This window comes from Lithobates pipiens, unplaced genomic scaffold (assembly GCF_037356315.1).
Source record: "Lithobates pipiens isolate NorthernLeopardFrog02 unplaced genomic scaffold, aLitPip1_a1.2 Scaffold_16, whole genome shotgun sequence".
NCBI classification, from domain to species: domain Eukaryota; kingdom Metazoa; phylum Chordata; class Amphibia; order Anura; family Ranidae; genus Lithobates; species Lithobates pipiens.
The window spans coordinates 533,378,699-533,397,145 of NW_027507748.1; the positions used below are offsets into that span (position 1 = coordinate 533,378,699).

Here is an 18,447-nt window from a genome sequence, read left to right on the forward strand (position 1 = left end):
CCCCCCCCTCAAATGCTTGCCTAAGCCCAGTCTTGATCAAGAGCTGCTCTCTTGCTCTCCCTCCCCACTGGACTGTTGGAGCAGAGGGAGCTCCTGCTACTGTCAATAGAATCCATTGATGAGGGGGCAGGGCCAAGCTGCACTTAGACTGTCAATAGACTCACACAGCTCAAGATTGCGCCCACATGATTCCCCTCCCTAGCAAGTGGGTTGGTGGGGGGGGGGGGGGGGCGGTACTCGTAAGGCAGGAGGAGCCAGGAGCACCAGAGGGGGACCCCAGCAGAGGAGGATCTGGGCTATTCTATGCAAAACCGTTGCAAAGAGCAGGTAAGTATAACATGTTTGTTTATTAACCACTTCCCACCCGGCCAATGCACATATATACGGCCGGGTGGGGGCCGTCTACTCCTGATAGGACGTTCAGGAACGTCCATCAGAAGGAGCGGGATCGCGCGCGTGCCCGCGCAGCGGCGCGATCCTGAAGCGCCCGTGTCACCCGGACACGGCGCATCTCAGATCGGCAGGAGGGCTCTGTGATTGGCCCTCCTGATCACATGACGGCCGTGTCCAATCACGGCCGTCATGTGATGTAAACAAACAGTCGGTTGCTAGGCAATCGGCTCCTCATCTCCTCAGACAGAAGTCATTGCTGAGGAGAGGAGAGCAGATCGCTGCAGCCAGCTGATGATCAGTGAGTATGAGCTGTTTTTTTACAGCTTTTTACTCACTGATCACCAGTCTAGTGTACACACAAATCACCACACAGTAAACACACCACACAGTATAAACACAATGTCCCCACACATGTCCCCAAAACATACATGTCCCCAAATAATAAAAACACATGTCCCTAATAATAAAAACATGTCCCCCACATATGTCCCACTAAAATCACATGTCCCAATGATTATCTGCACACATATGTACGTGATCACCTGCACACATATGTACATGATCATTTGCGTACATATGTCTGTGATCACACAAACCAATTATTATACACTTAACGGAATTTTTTTTACCAAAAACATGTAGCAGAATACATTTTGGCTTAAATTTATGACAAAATTTGATTTTATTGGATTTCTTTTAAAATAGAAAAAAGAAAATATTGGGGTTTTTTTTTTCAATTTTCCGCATTTTTGCGCTTATATCGCAAAAAATAAAAAACGGAGTCGTGAATAAATACCACCAAAATAAAGCTCTATTTGTGCGAACAAAATGATAAAAATTTCATTTGGGTACAGTGTAGCATGACTGCGCAATTGTCACTGAAAGCGCTAGAGCGCTGAAAGCTGAAAATTGTGCTGGGAAGGAAGGGGGTGAAAGTGCCCTGTATTGAAGTGGTTAAGGAAAAAAAAATTGCTCCTTTACAGTCAAGGGGGATATTTGGTTTTGAGTTATTCACTTTCAGGTCATTGCAGAAGTGGAGGGGTTTGTTTTTTACATTTTGGAGGAAAAGAGAATTTGGCCTCCAAATACAGAAAGGCTACTTTACAGTAAGAGCTATGACACTGCGGAAAAGGCTTCTTCAGGAACTAGTTCTGACCAGCTCAGTAGATTGTTTTGTGGTGGGGAGGGGGAGCCATATGTATTTCTCGATGAACAAAATATAGCTGGTGATGAACGTGTAGGTAATAACACCATGGGGTAGTTGATCCAGGGGATATCGGATTGCCTCCTGGAGGATCACTAAGAAATTTTCCCCTACTGGAGCAAGTTGTGCCATGCTTTTATTAGGGTGATTTTGCCGTATTCGCGATCAACTGAGTATATAGGATTATGTAATGTGGAGGCTTTCTATTTTATTTTTTTGTTTTTTTATCTTTGTATGTGTTTGAAAGCCTAAATAAAGGGTATCACTAGATTGATACCCAATGACATTTTAGAACAAACGCTGTACTTATTTGATCTGTCAGAGGGAGTGAATTACTTTGCCAATTTAGCTGGATGTTTGGCATCACATGGCAGTGTAGCGCAGATGTTTTCAAGGCTTTGTGCCAGGCACATAATAAACCCATGTAACTGTGTTGGAAGAATGTGAAGCGTCCCTGTGGTATAGACTAACTATGCCAATATGAACAAGGGGCTCATGAGTTTATCACAGAATGAGCTCTGTACCTGAAAGCGATTCCTTCTAATTGTTTTCTTTTGTCTTCAGACATCTCACACACACTGTAAATGGGGAATTGCTTTATGTGGATTTGATTTGTAGGAGAGAAAAAAAAATGCACCAGTCCTTAGATTCTTTATTAATGTCAACATAGAATAAACTACCATATGGACCACTTAGAAGCCTGTTCTAATCAGTACGATACTTGTGCTGATTTCTCTTTTTATGCTTGTTTTTTATGTTAAAATTATGTATGAAGGGCCTGGTTTGGGCAAATATTTAAAAGGGTCGGGGCCCAATGATGCTATCCCATATTATTTTTTTTTTTTTTTTTAAAGCTGTGCCTGTGAACTTCTAGAAATGCCAAACTTCTCAAACTGTGTGCCCTATTATTATTTATAGCACATCATCGCTATACTCCTTTCTTCCTTGATATTATATTAAAAATATATGTTATTATATTTGCTTGTCAAGTGTAGTGCTGCTGTGTAGGCTTCTTGTTGTTCAGATGGCATTGGCATAGTACTAGTGCATTATGTTATGGCATGTTGCATTTACAAACCCAATTCCAAAAAAGTTGGGGCACTGTGTAAAATCTACATAAAAACTCTTTTAGGTGCAGGGAAGTAAAAATATGGTTGCATTGCATAAGTGTGCACACCCTTAAATGAATTATTTGTTGAAATACCTTTTTGCTTTCTGTTTCAATATGTTTATTGGAAAGTTGAATAAACAAGAGTCTACAATCTGCTCCTTGTGCGCCCTCGCAGGGGCTACAAAACATGAACATGAAACCAAAGGGCCAGCCATCACATTATACTTGTAATAAACAGAAGAAAAGGGGGGAATATGAGTAGGGGATGGTATCGAGGCTGGTTCCAGAACCAGGCAACTCGTTCCCTCGTCGTTTCCGGAGGGCAGGCCCTTCTTCCACTACCCCCTCCTACGGGGGGCAGCAGAATTCGTTAGCAATGGGAGAGATTACAAAGAAGAGTGAAGAGAGATAGAGAAAAGAGGGGGAAGGAAGGAGGGGGAAAGTTCGGGCGTGGGTGCCTCGCCAAGGGGAGTTAGACCAAGCCTAGGCATGCTGCTTGGAGTGTGGGGAACTCATAGGAGATCCACGGCTCCCAGATTTTTAGAAATTTAGCATGAGAATCGTGAACAATACTGGACATACGTTCCTGAAGTAACATTGCAGTCATGCGGGTTTTAACACCTTGAAAGTCTACCCGTTGGGACTTCCAGGCTTGGGCAATGGTCCATTTGGCCGCTATAAATGGGTAAGTAGCCAGAAATACCTTTTTGCTTTCATTACAGCACTCAGTCTTTTTGGGTATGCATCAATCAGCATGGCACATCTTGACTTGGCAATATTTGCCCACTCTTCCTTGCCTGAACACTCCATATCTGTCAGATTGCGAGGACATCTCCTGTTACACAGCCCTCTTCAGATCACCCCACAGATGTTCCTTTGGTGATGTGCAGTTTTGTTTTTGCACCAAATATCTTTTGCAATTATGGCTAAAAAAGTTCAACTTTGGTTTCATCAGATCATAACACATTTTCCCACATCTTTTTGGGAGACTTTAGGTGTGGTGTGTTTTTGCAAAAATAAAACAAAATAAAAGAAAAATTTAGCCAGGCTTGGATGTTTTTCTTAAGAAAAGGATTCCACCACTCTAGCCCCATAGCCCAGACGTATGAAGATTATGGGAGATTGTTGTCACATGTACCACACAGCCAGTACTTACCATATATTCCTGCAGCTCCTTTAATGTTGCTGTAGGCCTCTTGGCAACCTCCCTGACAAGTTTTCGTCTCATCTTTTCATCAATTTTGGATGGATGTCCAGTTCTTTAATAATGTCACTCTTGTGCCATATTTTCTCCGCTTGATGACTGTATTCACCGTGTTGCATGTTATATCTAATGCTTTAGAAATTCCTTTGTACCCTTCTCCTGACACCTTTTGACAATGAGATCCCTCTGATGCTTTGGAAGCGCACTGTGCACCGTGGCTTTTGCTGTAGGATACAACTAAGAAAATGTCAGGAAAGACCTACTAGAACAGCTGAACTTTATTTTGGGTTAATCAGAGGCAATTTGAATGACAGCAGGTGTGTACTGACATCCCCAGTTTTATAAGAGGGTCGGCACACTTATGCAACCACATTATTTTAGTTTTTTTGCTCCCCCCCCCGCCCCCCCCAAATTTCTATTTGTATTTCAGTTGAGTTGTACAGTTTATAGGTCACGTTAAAGGTGGAAAAAGTTCTGAAATTATTATTTTTTTTTTTTTACTAGGGGTGTGTAGACTTCTTTTTTTTTTTTTTTTTTTTAATATCCACTGTATATTGGCCAAAGCTTATTTAAAATGGTCTGTTGCAAAGTGGATAACTGGTCTGTGGTTACACGCATCAAAATTTAGCATTCTTTTTTTTTTTTTTTTTGGTAGCCATGGGCGCATCGTCCACCTGCTAAGGAAGAGGGGCCTTCTGGCTTTTTGTCAGCACTGAATTCAAAAGCCTTTATCCCTTATGGTATGGGGGTGCATTAGTGCCCATGGAATGGGCAGCTTGCACATTTGGAATGGGAAAACCATATCTTTTGGATCTAGTAATCCTAACCACCATGAGGTTTGACAATGCTTCAGTTATGATCATGCACACGTTCCTGTTTACATCCTAAGATTGTTTTTTTGTTTATAGTTGCAGGTCCAGTATTGCCCCCTGGCTACAAGTACAACCACAGTTCAGACTCATCCAGTGACAGTGATGAGGAGACTTCATCCAGCCACAGGCATCACAACAGACGGTCTACTGGAAAGGACAAAAATGATTCCACAAACCGGTCAGCTCAAAAAATACATCAACCTCTGAATTAGGGGAAATTTTGTGGTTGATATATACAGGGTGCATTTCCTATATCTGGCTATAAGGGGTAGTAGAGGGTTTACGGATAGATTTGTTATAGTTGACCATAGCCCCCCCTAAAGTGCTTGTAAAGTTTGTTTTTCTTTTTTTTTTTTTTTTTTTTTTTTTTTTTTTTTATTATAACAAATGTCATATTTTAACTGCTTTGAGCAATGGTTTTGGCACAGAGCAGCCCCAGTCCTTCTCTTCTGGGGTCCCCCATTGGTATTCCTGACTCCTCATCCTCTTCTCTGTGTGTCACCATAGGAAGATGCTTTCTATGGTGGCACGCGTGTAGGCTTGATCCCCCAGTAGCACTGTCTGTCCATTGACTGACTTAAACTTTGCGGCTCAGCCCCATCCCATCATTATTGGACTTGATTGATAGCAGCAGGGGAGCAAATGGCTCCCACTGCTCTCACTGCGAATCCAGTGAGGAGGGTAAGAGAGCATCGCCAGATAAAGATCAGGCTCAGGTAACATTTGGGGGGGGGGGGAGTGGGGGTGTACTTCTGCGTAATTGACAATAGAAAGCCTTCTTACTTTTTTATTCTTTGTGCACCTTTTCCTCCCCATTCTTCTCGCAGTGGCCATTTTTTTACTAAGGGCAGATGAATCCATTTCCCTTTTTACTTGTTGGATCTTTTGGTCTGCCTCCTGGATTATGTGACAGTGCACATCATCTGAAGGGGAAGGCACTGATTATGTTGCCTTCTGAGGATGCACCTGCGTGGCCCCGGTTACATCACCAGTGCCTCAAACAACTAGGGAGTAGAAAAACAATAATTAAAAGCAACATATGTTTAACTAATGAATGTAATATAACTTCATGTCTGCATGCAGATTTGTGTGTGTAGCAACAACTCATAGTTGTCAGCCTGCAACAGGAAGTGCTGTTGCTGACAGGATCTCCATGTAAGAAGCTTTACTTTAGAGGCCAACAAAAATGGCTGAGGGTATGATGACAAACATACAAAAAATATAAATAAATAAAAAACTGACTTTGCATACAATTCACTGTTATGTTTAACACCTAATTTGAAATGCATCTGAGCAAAAAACAACATCACGCATACAGTATGTGTGTGTATATATACTATATTATCTGCAATGAATTTCAGAACGTTTTCCTGTTTTTAGCTCCTTTTATATACAGTGTGTTAACGCTGCATACATAATCCAAATGTAAAAACAAGTGCCACTACATTGAATGCAAATCTCTGTTATACAGGTAGGGTTTGTCATTGCTACCTACAAACCCTTTGTGTTAGCAGTCTTGTATGGCATTTTTTTAAATGTGGTTTTGTTTTCTCCTTTTTTTCCAGAAAAATTGGAAAGGTATCAGAAGATGATGATGAATTTTTTGGACCTGCTCTCCCTCCAGGCTTTAAGAAACAATCAGACTCCCCTGATAGGTATACTACTATTTCTGAAAAAAAATGGATTTTTGCAGAATTCTATATTTCAATATTGCAAAATCTGCACAAATGACTTGTGAGTTGAATAGCTTTACCCATAAAGCTCCTTTATTGAAGTGCAAGCAGCAACAGGCTAAATCATGAAATCCTCCATGTCAAAAGGTGAAGTTTCGAGCATCAACTAAACTCTTTTTCAGCCATGGAGTTTCAAGCCTTGATTTCTTAAAACTTCACCTTTTTGATATGGAGAACGTATTGCTTAAGCTGTTGCTGCCGGCTCGCCCTTCAATTAACCACTTCCGGACCGCCCACCGCTGTTTTACGTGATGACTTTGAAGGAGGATATCATTGTTTATGGCAGCAGCTAGCTGCTATATACACCCCATGGTATCCTCTTCTTCAGCGGGCAGTCCACTAAAAGATAAAAGTGGTCTCAGCTGCGGATATGCGTCAAGATCACTTTTATCGGAGGCGGGAGAGGGCCGCCCCTCCCGCCACAGTCTGGTGCCCTCCGCCGCTTACCGGAGCTATCGGCAGCGGCGGAGGTGATTGCGTCTGTCCCCTGCCTGGGTATGGAGACGAGTGAGGGGAAGATGGCCCCCACCCGTCTCCATATCACTGCAGGGCGGAAGAGACGTTTTGACGTTGGGCCTTTTTTTTTTTTTTTTTTTTTTTTTTTTTTTATTGCATTGTTATCAATTTATGATCTTTCACAATTGGAAAAAAAAAATTGGGCTAACTTTACTGTTGTCTTATTTTTTAATTTAAAAAAGTGTATTTTTTTTTTCCCAAAAAAGTGTGCTTGTAAGACCGCTGTGCAAATACGATGGGAGAGAAAGTATTGCAACGACCGCCATTTTATTTTCTAGGGTGTTAGAATATTTTTATTTATAATGTTTGGGGGTTCTAAGTAATACATTTTCTAGCAAAAACCTGTTTTTAACTTAAACAACAAATCTCAGAAAGGGGCTCGGTCCTTAAGTGGTTAAGAGCTACATAGATTTACTCTAGTTACTCTACTTTCAAATCAGCCCTTTTTTTTTTTTTTTTCAGACGACTTTTGCAGTACTGGTTTATTAAGCTGTTGCTCTCTATGCATGTGGAATTGGGTATATCATCAGATCGGAGTGTGCTTCGTTACAAGAGGAGACATTAAGAATTCCAAATGCGTGTTCCTAGTAGTAAAAAATTAACATCCCCAGTACCCCCAAATAATGATAGACAGCTGGTTTACGTCCAATCCTTCTCTCTTCAGGGTGTGTAGTGATTATTTTTAGGCTTGTCTGTCTAAATCTGGGATTTAATACAGTACATTGCATTCTATATCCTCTCAGGGAATTGCTTTTGCGTATCCAAGTAGGGATTTCCCTTGAGACTGTTTCTCAAAAGAATGAGGCTGTAGGTTTTGGTCATGAATGTAGTGCAGATGTAGTGACCTTTTTGTGGTTCTACATAAGAATATTTTCACAATTGATTTATCTCACAATGTTGGAAGAGACAGCTGCATGAGGCTAGGTTTAATTTTTAAAGCTGAACTCGAGACAAGGCTCGTTTTTAGGTTTGGTTAGAGTTGGGCAAAGAGATCATCGCTTCTTGGTCTTTTGGCTAAGATCAAGTGTAGTACCTGTTCTTATCAGTTGCTAAAGGAGGCGCTGTGCTACCCCTATAGAGAGGGGAGGGCAAGCACTTCCAATGGCGTAATCAGCACCTGGAAGGGCGGTTTCGGTAGGGTTCTCACAGTGCTGCCCGACAGATACTGGGGGCCAGTGCGTGTTTGAGCCTGAGCCGTCCAGAAGGGTGCCCCTGGTGAGGATGGGTGCTGCATCGGGTCTGACCCAGAGGGCTGGGTCCCTGGCCTAGATTGGGGTAGCTCTAGCTCCAGACAGTTGTTGCCTCACAACCTGGAATCAACATGGATTGTTTGAGGATTTGCATAATTTAATTTACAGAACATGCCCACAACTTTGAAGATGTTTGCTTCACAAAAAAAAGAAAAGACAAATAGGATAAAAAAACAGAAAAAGTCAATGTGCATACCTATTCACCCCCCTAAAGGCAATACTTTGTAGAGCCACCTTTTGCGGCTATCACAGCTCCAAGTCACTTTGGATAAGTCTCTATGAGCTTGTCACATCTTACCACTGGGATTTTTGCTCATTCCTCCTTGCAAAACTGCTCCAGCTCCTTCCAATTGGATGGTTTGCGCTTGTGAACGGCAATCTTTACTTCTGACCACAGATTTTCTATTGGATTGAGGTCTGGTCTTTGACTAGGCCATTCCAACACATTTATATGTTTCCCCTTAAACCACTCAAGTGTTGCTTTAGCAGTGTGTTTGGGGTCATTGTCCTGCTGGAAGGTAAACTTCCATCCTAGCCTCAAAACACACAGAGTGGTACAGGTTTTGCTCAAGAATATCCCTGTATTTAGCACCATCCATATTTCCCTCAACTCTGACCAGTTTCCCAGTCTCGACTGCTGAAAAATAGCCCCACAGCATGATGCTGCCACCACGTTTCACTGAGGGGATGTCTCATCAGATCAGAGAACCTTCCTCCATACATTTTGGGAGTCTACCACATGCTTTTTCACAAACTCAAAACGTACCATTTTCTTTTTCGATGAAAGTAATGGCTTTCTTCTGGCCACTCTGCCATAAAGCCCAACTCTATGGAGCATGTGGCTTATTGTCGTCCTATGTACAGATACTCCAGTCTCTGCTGTGGAACTCTGCACCTTCTCCAGGATTACCTTAGGTCTCTGTGCTGTCTCTCTGATTAATGCCCTCCTTGCCCGGTCTGTGAGTTTTGGTGTGCGGCCGTCTCTTGGCAGGTTTGCTGTTGTGCCATGTTCTTTCCATTTGGTTATGATAGATTTGATGATGATGCTCCTAAAGATCAAAGATTTGGATTATTAAATATATATTTTTTTTTTTTTATAACCTAACCCTGAATTGTACTTCTCAACAACATTGTCCCTTGCTTGTTTGGAGAGTTCCTTGGTCTTCATGGCATTGGTGCCTCTTGTTTAGGTGTTGCAGCCTCAGGGGCATTTCAGAAAGGTGTGTGTATATGTAATGACAGATCATGTGACACTTAGCTTGCACACAGGTGGACATCATTTCACTAATTATGTGACTTCTGAAGGTAATTGGTTGCACCAAAGCTTTTTATGGGCTTCATAACAAAGGGGGTGAATACATATGCACATGCCAGTTATCAGTTTTTTTATTTCTGAAAAATAATTTTATGTATATATTTTTCTATTTTTACTTCACCAACTTAGACTATTGTGTTCTGATCCATCACATATAATTCAGATAAAAAAAAAAAAACATTGAACCAAAGGCTGTAATGTAACAAAATAGATAAAAAGCCAAGGGGGTGAATACTTTTGCAAAGTACTGTAACTTTTCTTTACTCTGGCAGAGGTGTAGGGGCGAGCAGAGGAATTAACTTTTCAGTGTGTTCCCTTTCATTTATCCATAAGTGTATAAGTTGAGAAAAGGGGTTTTGCGTATGAGATATATATTTTTTTTTCCCCTGAAATTTCTGTTTTAATGGTCTTGATGTTTCAGCTGGGCTTTCCTGTGCTGCCTGAGCTAACCAGAAACCATTTTCATTAAGTCCATTTACAGTATGTTTGGCTTTCTGGTATCACTAATAGAATTTTGTTTTGCTTTAGGCCTGTTATAGGTCCTGCCCTACCTCCTGGCTTCAAAAGACCAGATTCAGATAGTGAGGATGATTCACAGAAAGGTTCTGCAGACGCAAAGCATAAGGTAAGAATACAGGAGTAACAAACATGTTGGGATAATGTTTTGTGACTCTCTGAGGAATATCATTTATATTTTACCTGTTTTTCTATTTTTAACTATAAAAAATATTTTGTTCAAAGTATTTTTATTTTTTTATAGTGACTAAATAAAAAGGTATTTAGTAATTTCCATAAAGTCTGTTTATAGTACTTCTCACACAGCTGTAATTCTTAACCACTTTGCACCCGCACTATAGCCAAAAGACGGCTACAGCGCGGACACTAACTGCCGGGAGGGCATCCCTGGACATCCTCCTGTTTTACTTCCTCTCTGCGTGCCGCCGCGGGCGTGCATCGGGGAAGTTCTGTGCTGGCCGTTTCCCTTGGACCCAGCCAGTCACAGATCGCTGTAAATGGCCAATCACAGCGGCCGTTTACAGCACAATCAGGGTGTCGAATGAGAGATGATCTCATATGTAAACATATCGGAGCATCTCTCATTGCCGGCTCTCCCTCCTCACACAGGCATTATTTGTGGTATACACATGCCAAGTGATGGATATAACCTATTACAATGGCAATTTTGTGGAAAAAAATAAATAAAATAAAAAAACTTTATTTTGCAAAGAATTGTGGGGAAAAATGACAACATAAAAAAGCTCACCATTCCTCTATCTAAATACCTTGGAATGCCTACTTTGAAAAAAAGGGGTCATTTGGGGGGTATTTGTACTTTCCTGGCTTGTTCGGGTCGCAAGAAATGAGATAGGCCACAGGTACATCATGTGTGATAAATTTTGTATGATTTGCACCACAGCTTGTAGACTCTCTAACTTTCACAAAGACCAAATAAAATCCACCTATTTGGGTTATTTGTACCAAAGATATGTAGCAGTATAAATTGTGGCCAAAATTTATGAAGAAAAATTATTAATTTGCACATTTTTATCACAGAAACTAAGAAAAATTAATGTTTTGGGTTTTTTTTTTTCAAAAGTTTCGGTCTTTTTCATTTAAAGCGCAGAAAATAAAAAAACCCAGAGGTGATTAAATACCATCAAAAGAAACCTCTATTTGTGGGGGGAAAAAGGGGCAAAAATGAATTCGGGTACAGTGTTACATGATTGAGTAATTGTCATGTAACACGTAATTGTCATGTAACAAGTATAGAAGAATACACCGAAAGCTGAAATTTGGTCTGGGCAGGAGGGGGGTTTAAGTGCCCAGTTGTAAAGTGGTTGTAAATCCTCAGTCAACGTAATATTATTGCACTTGTGTAGCTTCAATATAAATCATCTGTTTTATCGTCGATGACGTGATGCGCGATTGCGCAGTATGCTCTTTCACGAACATGTAAATTGTGCCGTTTGTGCATTTCCTACATGTCGGGGAAATTACTGTGTGCGAGATTCCCATCTGAATGGCACAGAGAAGTCTCGCGAGGCAGCAATGATTCTCATCTTCCTGATACTCCCCCTTGTGACAGGGGAGTGAATCAGGTTCTCATTGAGAATGCTCTGTTGCTGTAGTAACTGTAATCGAGATCGGGGCTTGGTTATGGCGCATGCGCAAAATTTCGGCAGGTATACAAACTAAGGGCGCAAATGACGTCCGCATCGACTTTGGCAAACAGAAGAAAGGAATGGCGCGGAAGATACTGCAAAATCAAACGCATAAAAATGGTGCTTCTAACTCTCGTTTAGGACTAATTTTTATATATCTCTTGCTTGCCAATGAAGAAAAAATTGAAATATGAGGGCGGCACAGTGATGTAGTGGCTGGCACTCTAGCCTAGCAGTAAAAATGGTCGTTTGTTTCGAATCCCAACCATGACTCTACCTGCCTGGAGTATGCATGTTCTCCCTGTGCCTGCGTGGGTTTCTTCCGGTTACTCCGGTTTCCTCCCACACTCCAGACATGCTGGTAGGTTAATTGGCTTCTGTCCAAAATTGGTCCTAGTATATGAATGGGGACCTTGGATTGTGGGCTTCTTGAGGGTAGGGACCAATGTGAGTGTGCAATAATGTACAGGGATAGGGATAATTGGCTGGCAGTGAGAGATGGTGCCATTCGACATCATCTTGCTTGTCATGGGAAGAGGAATGACTCTCCTTCCTCCTTGGTGCCGGAAATGACGTCACCACGCCTGCCCAGGTCACTTCCAGTCCGAGGCTTCAGCAAAATGGCAACTGCGTTCTGAGCTGGGAGCGGAGGTCTGACTGGTGGAGGGGCAATTATGGGGGAGGGGGACCCCAACTCTTACTCCTGCGTGACATAGCAAGGGGGGTATTGCTTTCTAACTTGCATATGTGTCTTTTTTTTTTTTTTTCTTTTTTTTTATAGGGGAGGACAGTACTGCCCAGGTGGTTGTCAGCAGTCCTAAAACCCCTTCCCGCTCTGAGATGTGGCTACTGTAATGATAAATTACCTCAGAATCATTCTAAACCTTTTTGTTACAAGGTGTATCCACAAGCTAGCGGGGAAAGAAACTTCTCAGGTTATGAAAGACTTTCTCTCTGTTCGTTCATTCAGGGATGCTGACTACCCTTAATGTTTTCCAAGCAGCCCTCAGAGCTAGGGACCCTGAACCTCACACTAGCAGAGAGGGTTCTTCATCCCAGGAGGGCCCCTCTAACTGAAGGTAGCAGACAGGCATCCGGAACCCCTGAAACCTCTCAGGATTCTGAGGAGAAAGCTGAATCCCCTGATCAGAACAGTTCTGATGAGAGCATTGAGGACAGTCAGGAGGAGGACTTCAGACCAGGCAGATATATCTTTGCCGCCAATGATATGCAGGGCATTCTTAAGGCAGTGTATGCATCAGAAGAGGTTCAGGAACCCACGGCACAGGTGTCCACACAAGATAGGATGTATAGAGGCTTGGTTAAGCCCCAATCCAAGGTCCTCCCGGTCCTTCAGGCCCTTAAGGATATCATCCTGAGGGAGTGGAAGGAGCCTGAAAAAAAACTTTCAACATGGAAAAGTAGGTGCCCCTGCAAAGAGGTAGAGATTCTTTAAAGCGGAGGTCCACCCTAAAGTGGACCTTCCGCTCATCGGAACCCTCCCCCCCCCCCCCCCTCCGGCGCCACAATTGGCACCTTTCAGGGGGGAGGGGGTGCAGATACCTGTACAGTACAGGTATCTGTACCCACGTCCGGGATAGCTCTCTGCGGAAAGGGGCGTATATTACGCCCCTTTCCGCAAGTGCCCGCCCCTTCCCGCAAGTGCCCCGCTGCCTGCTGGGAAAACACACAGATCCCAGAGGCAGCGGGGACCATCCTTATTGCGCAGCGCGGCTCGCGCATGCGCAGTAGGGAACTGGGAAATGAAGCCGAAAGGCTCCATTTCCTGATTCCCATACCCAAGATGGCGGCGGCAGCACCCGAGATACGATCTACAGATCGGCTTCGGGTGCAGACATCGCGGGCGCGCTGGACAGGTAAGTGTCACTATTTTAAAAGTCAGCAGCTGCAGTATTTGTAGCTGCTGGCTTTAAAAAAAAAAAAAAAAAAGTCCCGGTGGACTCCCGCTTTAAGACACCTAAATTAGATGCATCCCTGGCTCAGGTGTCCAAGCAATCCGACCTCTTATTTGAGGATACAGGCAACATCAGGGACCAAATGGATCGATTTAGCTGAGATCCTCTTGCACAGGGCCTGGGAAGCCAATGCAGCGGCTATGAGCCCTGCCTTGGCTTCAGCTTGTGTGGCGAGGAACACAGACGTGTGGGTCACCAAACAAATGGATCATGTGTCGCGAACCTTCAAGTCCAAACAAGTTTTGGGCTCTTCAGAGGTAATTGTTAGGGCAGTAGTCTACCTGGCAGATGCGACAGTTGAGACTGTGCATACAACCGCCAAGACTGGTGCCTGTTTGAATTGAGAGCCTTGTGGGTTAAGACCTGTGATGGGGACAGCACTTCTAATACTTGGCTTTGTTGTCTTCCATTTGAGGGTTCCCTGCTCTTGGGCATTGGATTAAATCAGGCCCTTTGTAGGCCTACAGAGAAAGGCAAGAAATTTCCCATTAAACCTAAGGACAGGGGGAAAAAAATTTAAAGGCCCCCAGGCCAAAAAGAGGTTTAGAGCTGCGTTTTGCTGGTGGTATCGCATTGCTGCCCCATTGACTTCAATGGGGAGCAGCGGTGGAGGAGCGGTGAGTTCACCGCTCCAAAGAAGCTGCTGGCAGGACTTTTTCTGACGCCCTGCCAGTGTGAAAGCCCTCAGGCCCATAACGCTATAGCACCTGCAAAATGCTCCAGTGTGAAAGGGGTCTTAAGGTGTCAGAAACCATGAAATCGGGCCAAGACAGAAGTAGTTAAAAACGCTTGTTTAATAATAAAAGTAAAAAGAACAAATGTAGTCAAAACATAGCCAAAGTTCAGTAACCGGAACGGATAGTCAGCTAGGCCAGAAGTCGGGGATCAATGCAGTGTAACAGGCAAGAAGCAGGATCTGGAGCCAGAAGGGATATCGGCAAAGCAAGTCTTGAACAGGATTACAGGAGTTTCTGTGATGTGACCAAGGAGAAGGCAGAGCTTCTCTGGACTGGACAGCTTAAGTAGGCAGGACTGACTAGCAGGATATCATCAACAGCAGAACTGTGCCCAGCCCTGACAAAAGGAGTTTTTTTTTTTTTTTTTCTTCACACTTTATAATCTGAGGGGGAGCTATATTTGCATGGGTGATGGTGGGGTTTTTTTTTTTTTTTTTTTTTTTTTTTTTTTTTTTTATTTGCATGACCTCTTATATGTACTATTTACGTTAATGGGCTTTTTTCAGTTTTGTTCCTGTGTGCTTCTTCTTCTTCTTCTTCTTCTTTTTTTTTTTTTTTTTTTTTTTTTTTTTTTTTTTTTTTTTTTGGCTACCCTACATGCAGCACGCAGCCACACAGATGTGAACCAAGGGCTTGTTCACATGTCCGGTTGGAGGGCCAGTAAAATTACATGGTTAAGCTGTTTAATGCCCCCAACTTCTTCCCCTTCAGCTGCAGATGGAGCAGCTGGAGGTATACCCAGGGTGAATGGGTCTGCACTGCAACTACCCCGCAAATGTGTGGATTGCATAGTTGCGGTATAGTGATGCTGCATTTACAGTCTTAAAACAGGCGGTGAGGAAGCATCATAATGCCTCTTTACAGCCTTTCAAATGCCTCTCAAAAGTGATCTGTGCATGGATTGCTTTTCAGAGGAACAGCAGTCCTGGCTGATATCACACACAAGCCCTACAAAAGCAGTTCTGATGGTACAGGAATGGGGGGGGGGGGGGGTCCGGATTAAAAGTAACACACACATACGTGCATACATATATATGCGCACAAACACATACGCGCACATATATACACGCACAAAGCACTTTTTTTTTTTTTTTTCTCTTAAATCTTTATTGGATGCAATCGTCATTTTTCTCCAGTTACCTCTAAATACAGGATATGCTAGGTTCCTTTTGTATTTAAAAAAACAACACATAAATAATGTACATATACTTTTATAACCAAAAACAAGGTTAATGATTTTTTGGAAGGGAATGTACATAGGCTAAACATCAGTGTAAAAATATAGAACACAAAAAAAAAAAAAAATCAGTCCTGCTGCTGCATTGATGGATCAAATGGTATGGCAGTAGTAAGTGAAACGAATCCAAGCTGCTTAAGGTTTGTAAACTGTGGCACCAGTATTCCTCTCTTTCAAGCCAGCGGTGATGGAGATTTTCAGCGTCTGGACCCAATGGTGTATTTCTGAACTCTTCATCCCCAGAGAAGGCTTAGTGGTGTGGGTTCAGGCATTCCAGGGTCAGCTCCCCTTTTAAATCCTAGGTAGAGGATGAGGGGGACGAAGCCCCAGCAGATTGTGAATTGTCCGCATTTGAACACCTTCTGCAGACGCTGCTTGGACTGTTTGCTGAGCTCAGGCATGGTGATTGTAAAGCACTTTTAAAACTAATCAAGCTTTTAGCACAGTACTCTACCTTTCCAGCTTCCTCATTCAGCCAGGTACTGCACTGTAGGGGGAAGCGGAGAGCACAGCACACTCCCCTGCACTTTACTTTCACTTTTGAGGCTGACTAGCTTCTCACAGTGCCGATGTACAGTTCGGCAAGGGATCGGGCTCATCTGATAGCCAGGCAAGGCTATTCAAAACCAGACCACAGGCCGGACTTTGGACATGCTTGCCTTTTTTAAGATGTCCAGTTTACGCGAACAGGGATTTTAACTAAGGGTTATAATGCACCACAATGCTGGAACATAAACAATAAGATTGATATTTCTGTCTCAGGATTGTTAGTCAGTTGGTCTTCCATTTTAGAAGTTAAATTAAGTCATGCAAATCTTACTGTACCATCTAACACCTGTGCATAAAGCCTGTTGTAAGCTTTTTTTTAATTGCATGCTCCCTCTCCTATGTCGCAATTCATTAGCAATGCCTAGATAGCAGCTGTGAAACAGTGTAATAAACTTTCAGCATCTGTTCAAGAAAATAAACCACTTTATATTTAGCTTCCTGTATTCCTCCTTTTCCTATTAGCTGGCATTATTTTTTATTTACTGTTCTTTACCAGTAGATAAGATAATTTTGTTTGAAATGAAAGGATGGTGTCATGGTAATCAGTATCCACCTTTGTTAAAAGTATAATCCCTGTTTCCAGCAGAAGCTGTCTATTAGGACAGAATAAAAAATCTGATATCATACATTCTTTTCAGGTTCACATTTGTTACAGTAGTAGCTATTATAGCAGAATTTAACACTACTCAATTTAATAAAAATGCTTCTAAGGATTCACAGAGCACTGTGAATGAGTGACGTGGCCGGAGCCCCGCATGGTCACTTTAAATAACAACAAAAAACGATGAAAGCACCGCACCACCTCGGTCTTTTTTTTTTTTTTTTTTTTTTTTTTTTAAGTGAACATGTCCACCCGGCCATGTCACTCATTTACAGAGCTCTGTGAATGGAAAACGACAAGGTCCGGCAGCCTTTGCAGCTGTCAGCTTGTAGTTTTCAATGAACTACCACTGTGAACTGTGGTAGTTCATTCTTCCTGTCAGCATGTATCAGCTTCCTCGTACGAGGAAGCAAATACACAGACTGCTCTGCAGGAGACCTGCATGGCATCAGCAAACTGCTGATTACTGGTGCAATGCTTTGCAGGCTCCTGCAACAAAAATTAATGCTTTATTTTGTTGAGAAATCACTTTGAAAAACTCCCCACTGTCACTAATAGCCTTGGCCATCTTGAATAAAGGCAAATGATTCATGTAGTATTTTACGTCCTTGAATCCATCTGCCCTTAGCGCATGCAGGCAGGAAGGTATGCTTAGCAGGGAAATCTCTGCCTTTTATTACACAGTAATCAGTGCATTTTTATAGCACTGATTGCTGTATAACTGACAGTGGTCCCAAAATGGTGTCAGGTGTCTGTGTCCGCCATAAAGCCGCAGTCACGATAAAAATTGCAGATTGCTGCCATTACTAATAAAAAAAAAAAAATACTATAAATCTATCACCTTGTTTTGCAGACGCTATAACTTTTGCGCAAAGCAATCATCATGCGCTTTATTGCATCTTCTTTTTTTTTTTTTTTTTTACCAAAAATGTATAGAAGAATACATATCGGCCTAAACTGAGAAAAATAATTTTTTTTATATATATTTTTTGGGGATATTAAAGTAAAAAATTGCTTTTTTTTTTTTTTCCACAAAATTGTCTCTTTTTTTTTGTGTACAGCGCAAAAAATAAAAACCGCAGAGGTGATCAAACACCACCAAAAGAAAGCTCTATTTGTGGGGGGAAAAAAGGATGACTAATTTTGTTTGGGTGCAACGTCGCACAACCGCGCAGTTGTCAGTTAAAGCAACGCAGTGCAGTATTGCCAAAAGTGCTCTGGTCAGGAAGGGGGTAAATCCTTCTGGGGCTGAAGTGGTTAAAAAAAAAAATCTCAAATTTGCCATCTGCTGAAAGCTCAATCATGTTTGTTCAGTGCTTTTAGCAAGCATTTGTACACGAGTAATGATTTCTTTAGTTCTCTTCAGAGTTTCTCTTGCTTTGAAGTGACTGGACACCCAAGACTTACAGAGGTGCTTATTGTCAAGAGGGGCACGGTCTAATCTCAACTGTACAGCCTGGGCTAAGTCATATCCAACTAACAAATCGCTATTGCTTTACAAACCTTTTTAGGCCAGGTCAAGTTTACTTTAAATGTGTGTGAAATTATGTGACTGCCATAGGTATACTAAATCCCTAAATCTTCGAA

General features: G+C 42.3%; 1 protein-coding gene and 2 pseudogenes across 1 annotated transcript in view; 2 read left to right on the forward strand and 1 right to left on the reverse strand.

Moving 5' to 3' along the window:
* The window catches only part of GPALPP1 (GPALPP motifs containing 1), a 65,764-nt gene that overhangs the window by 10,079 nt on the left and 37,238 nt on the right, over positions 1 to 18,447 (forward strand). The window contains exons 2-4 of the mRNA XM_077483217.1: positions 4,821 to 4,962; positions 6,350 to 6,439; positions 10,127 to 10,223. Of these exons, the coding sequence (XP_077339343.1) occupies positions 4,821 to 4,962; positions 6,350 to 6,439; positions 10,127 to 10,223 (329 nt within the window). The remainder of the gene's footprint in view (positions 1 to 4,820; positions 4,963 to 6,349; positions 6,440 to 10,126; positions 10,224 to 18,447) is intronic.
* On the forward strand, positions 8,028 to 8,134 carry LOC143986367 (U2 spliceosomal RNA; annotated as a pseudogene).
* LOC143983478 (mitochondrial import receptor subunit TOM7 homolog pseudogene) lies at positions 15,749 to 16,121 on the reverse strand (annotated as a pseudogene).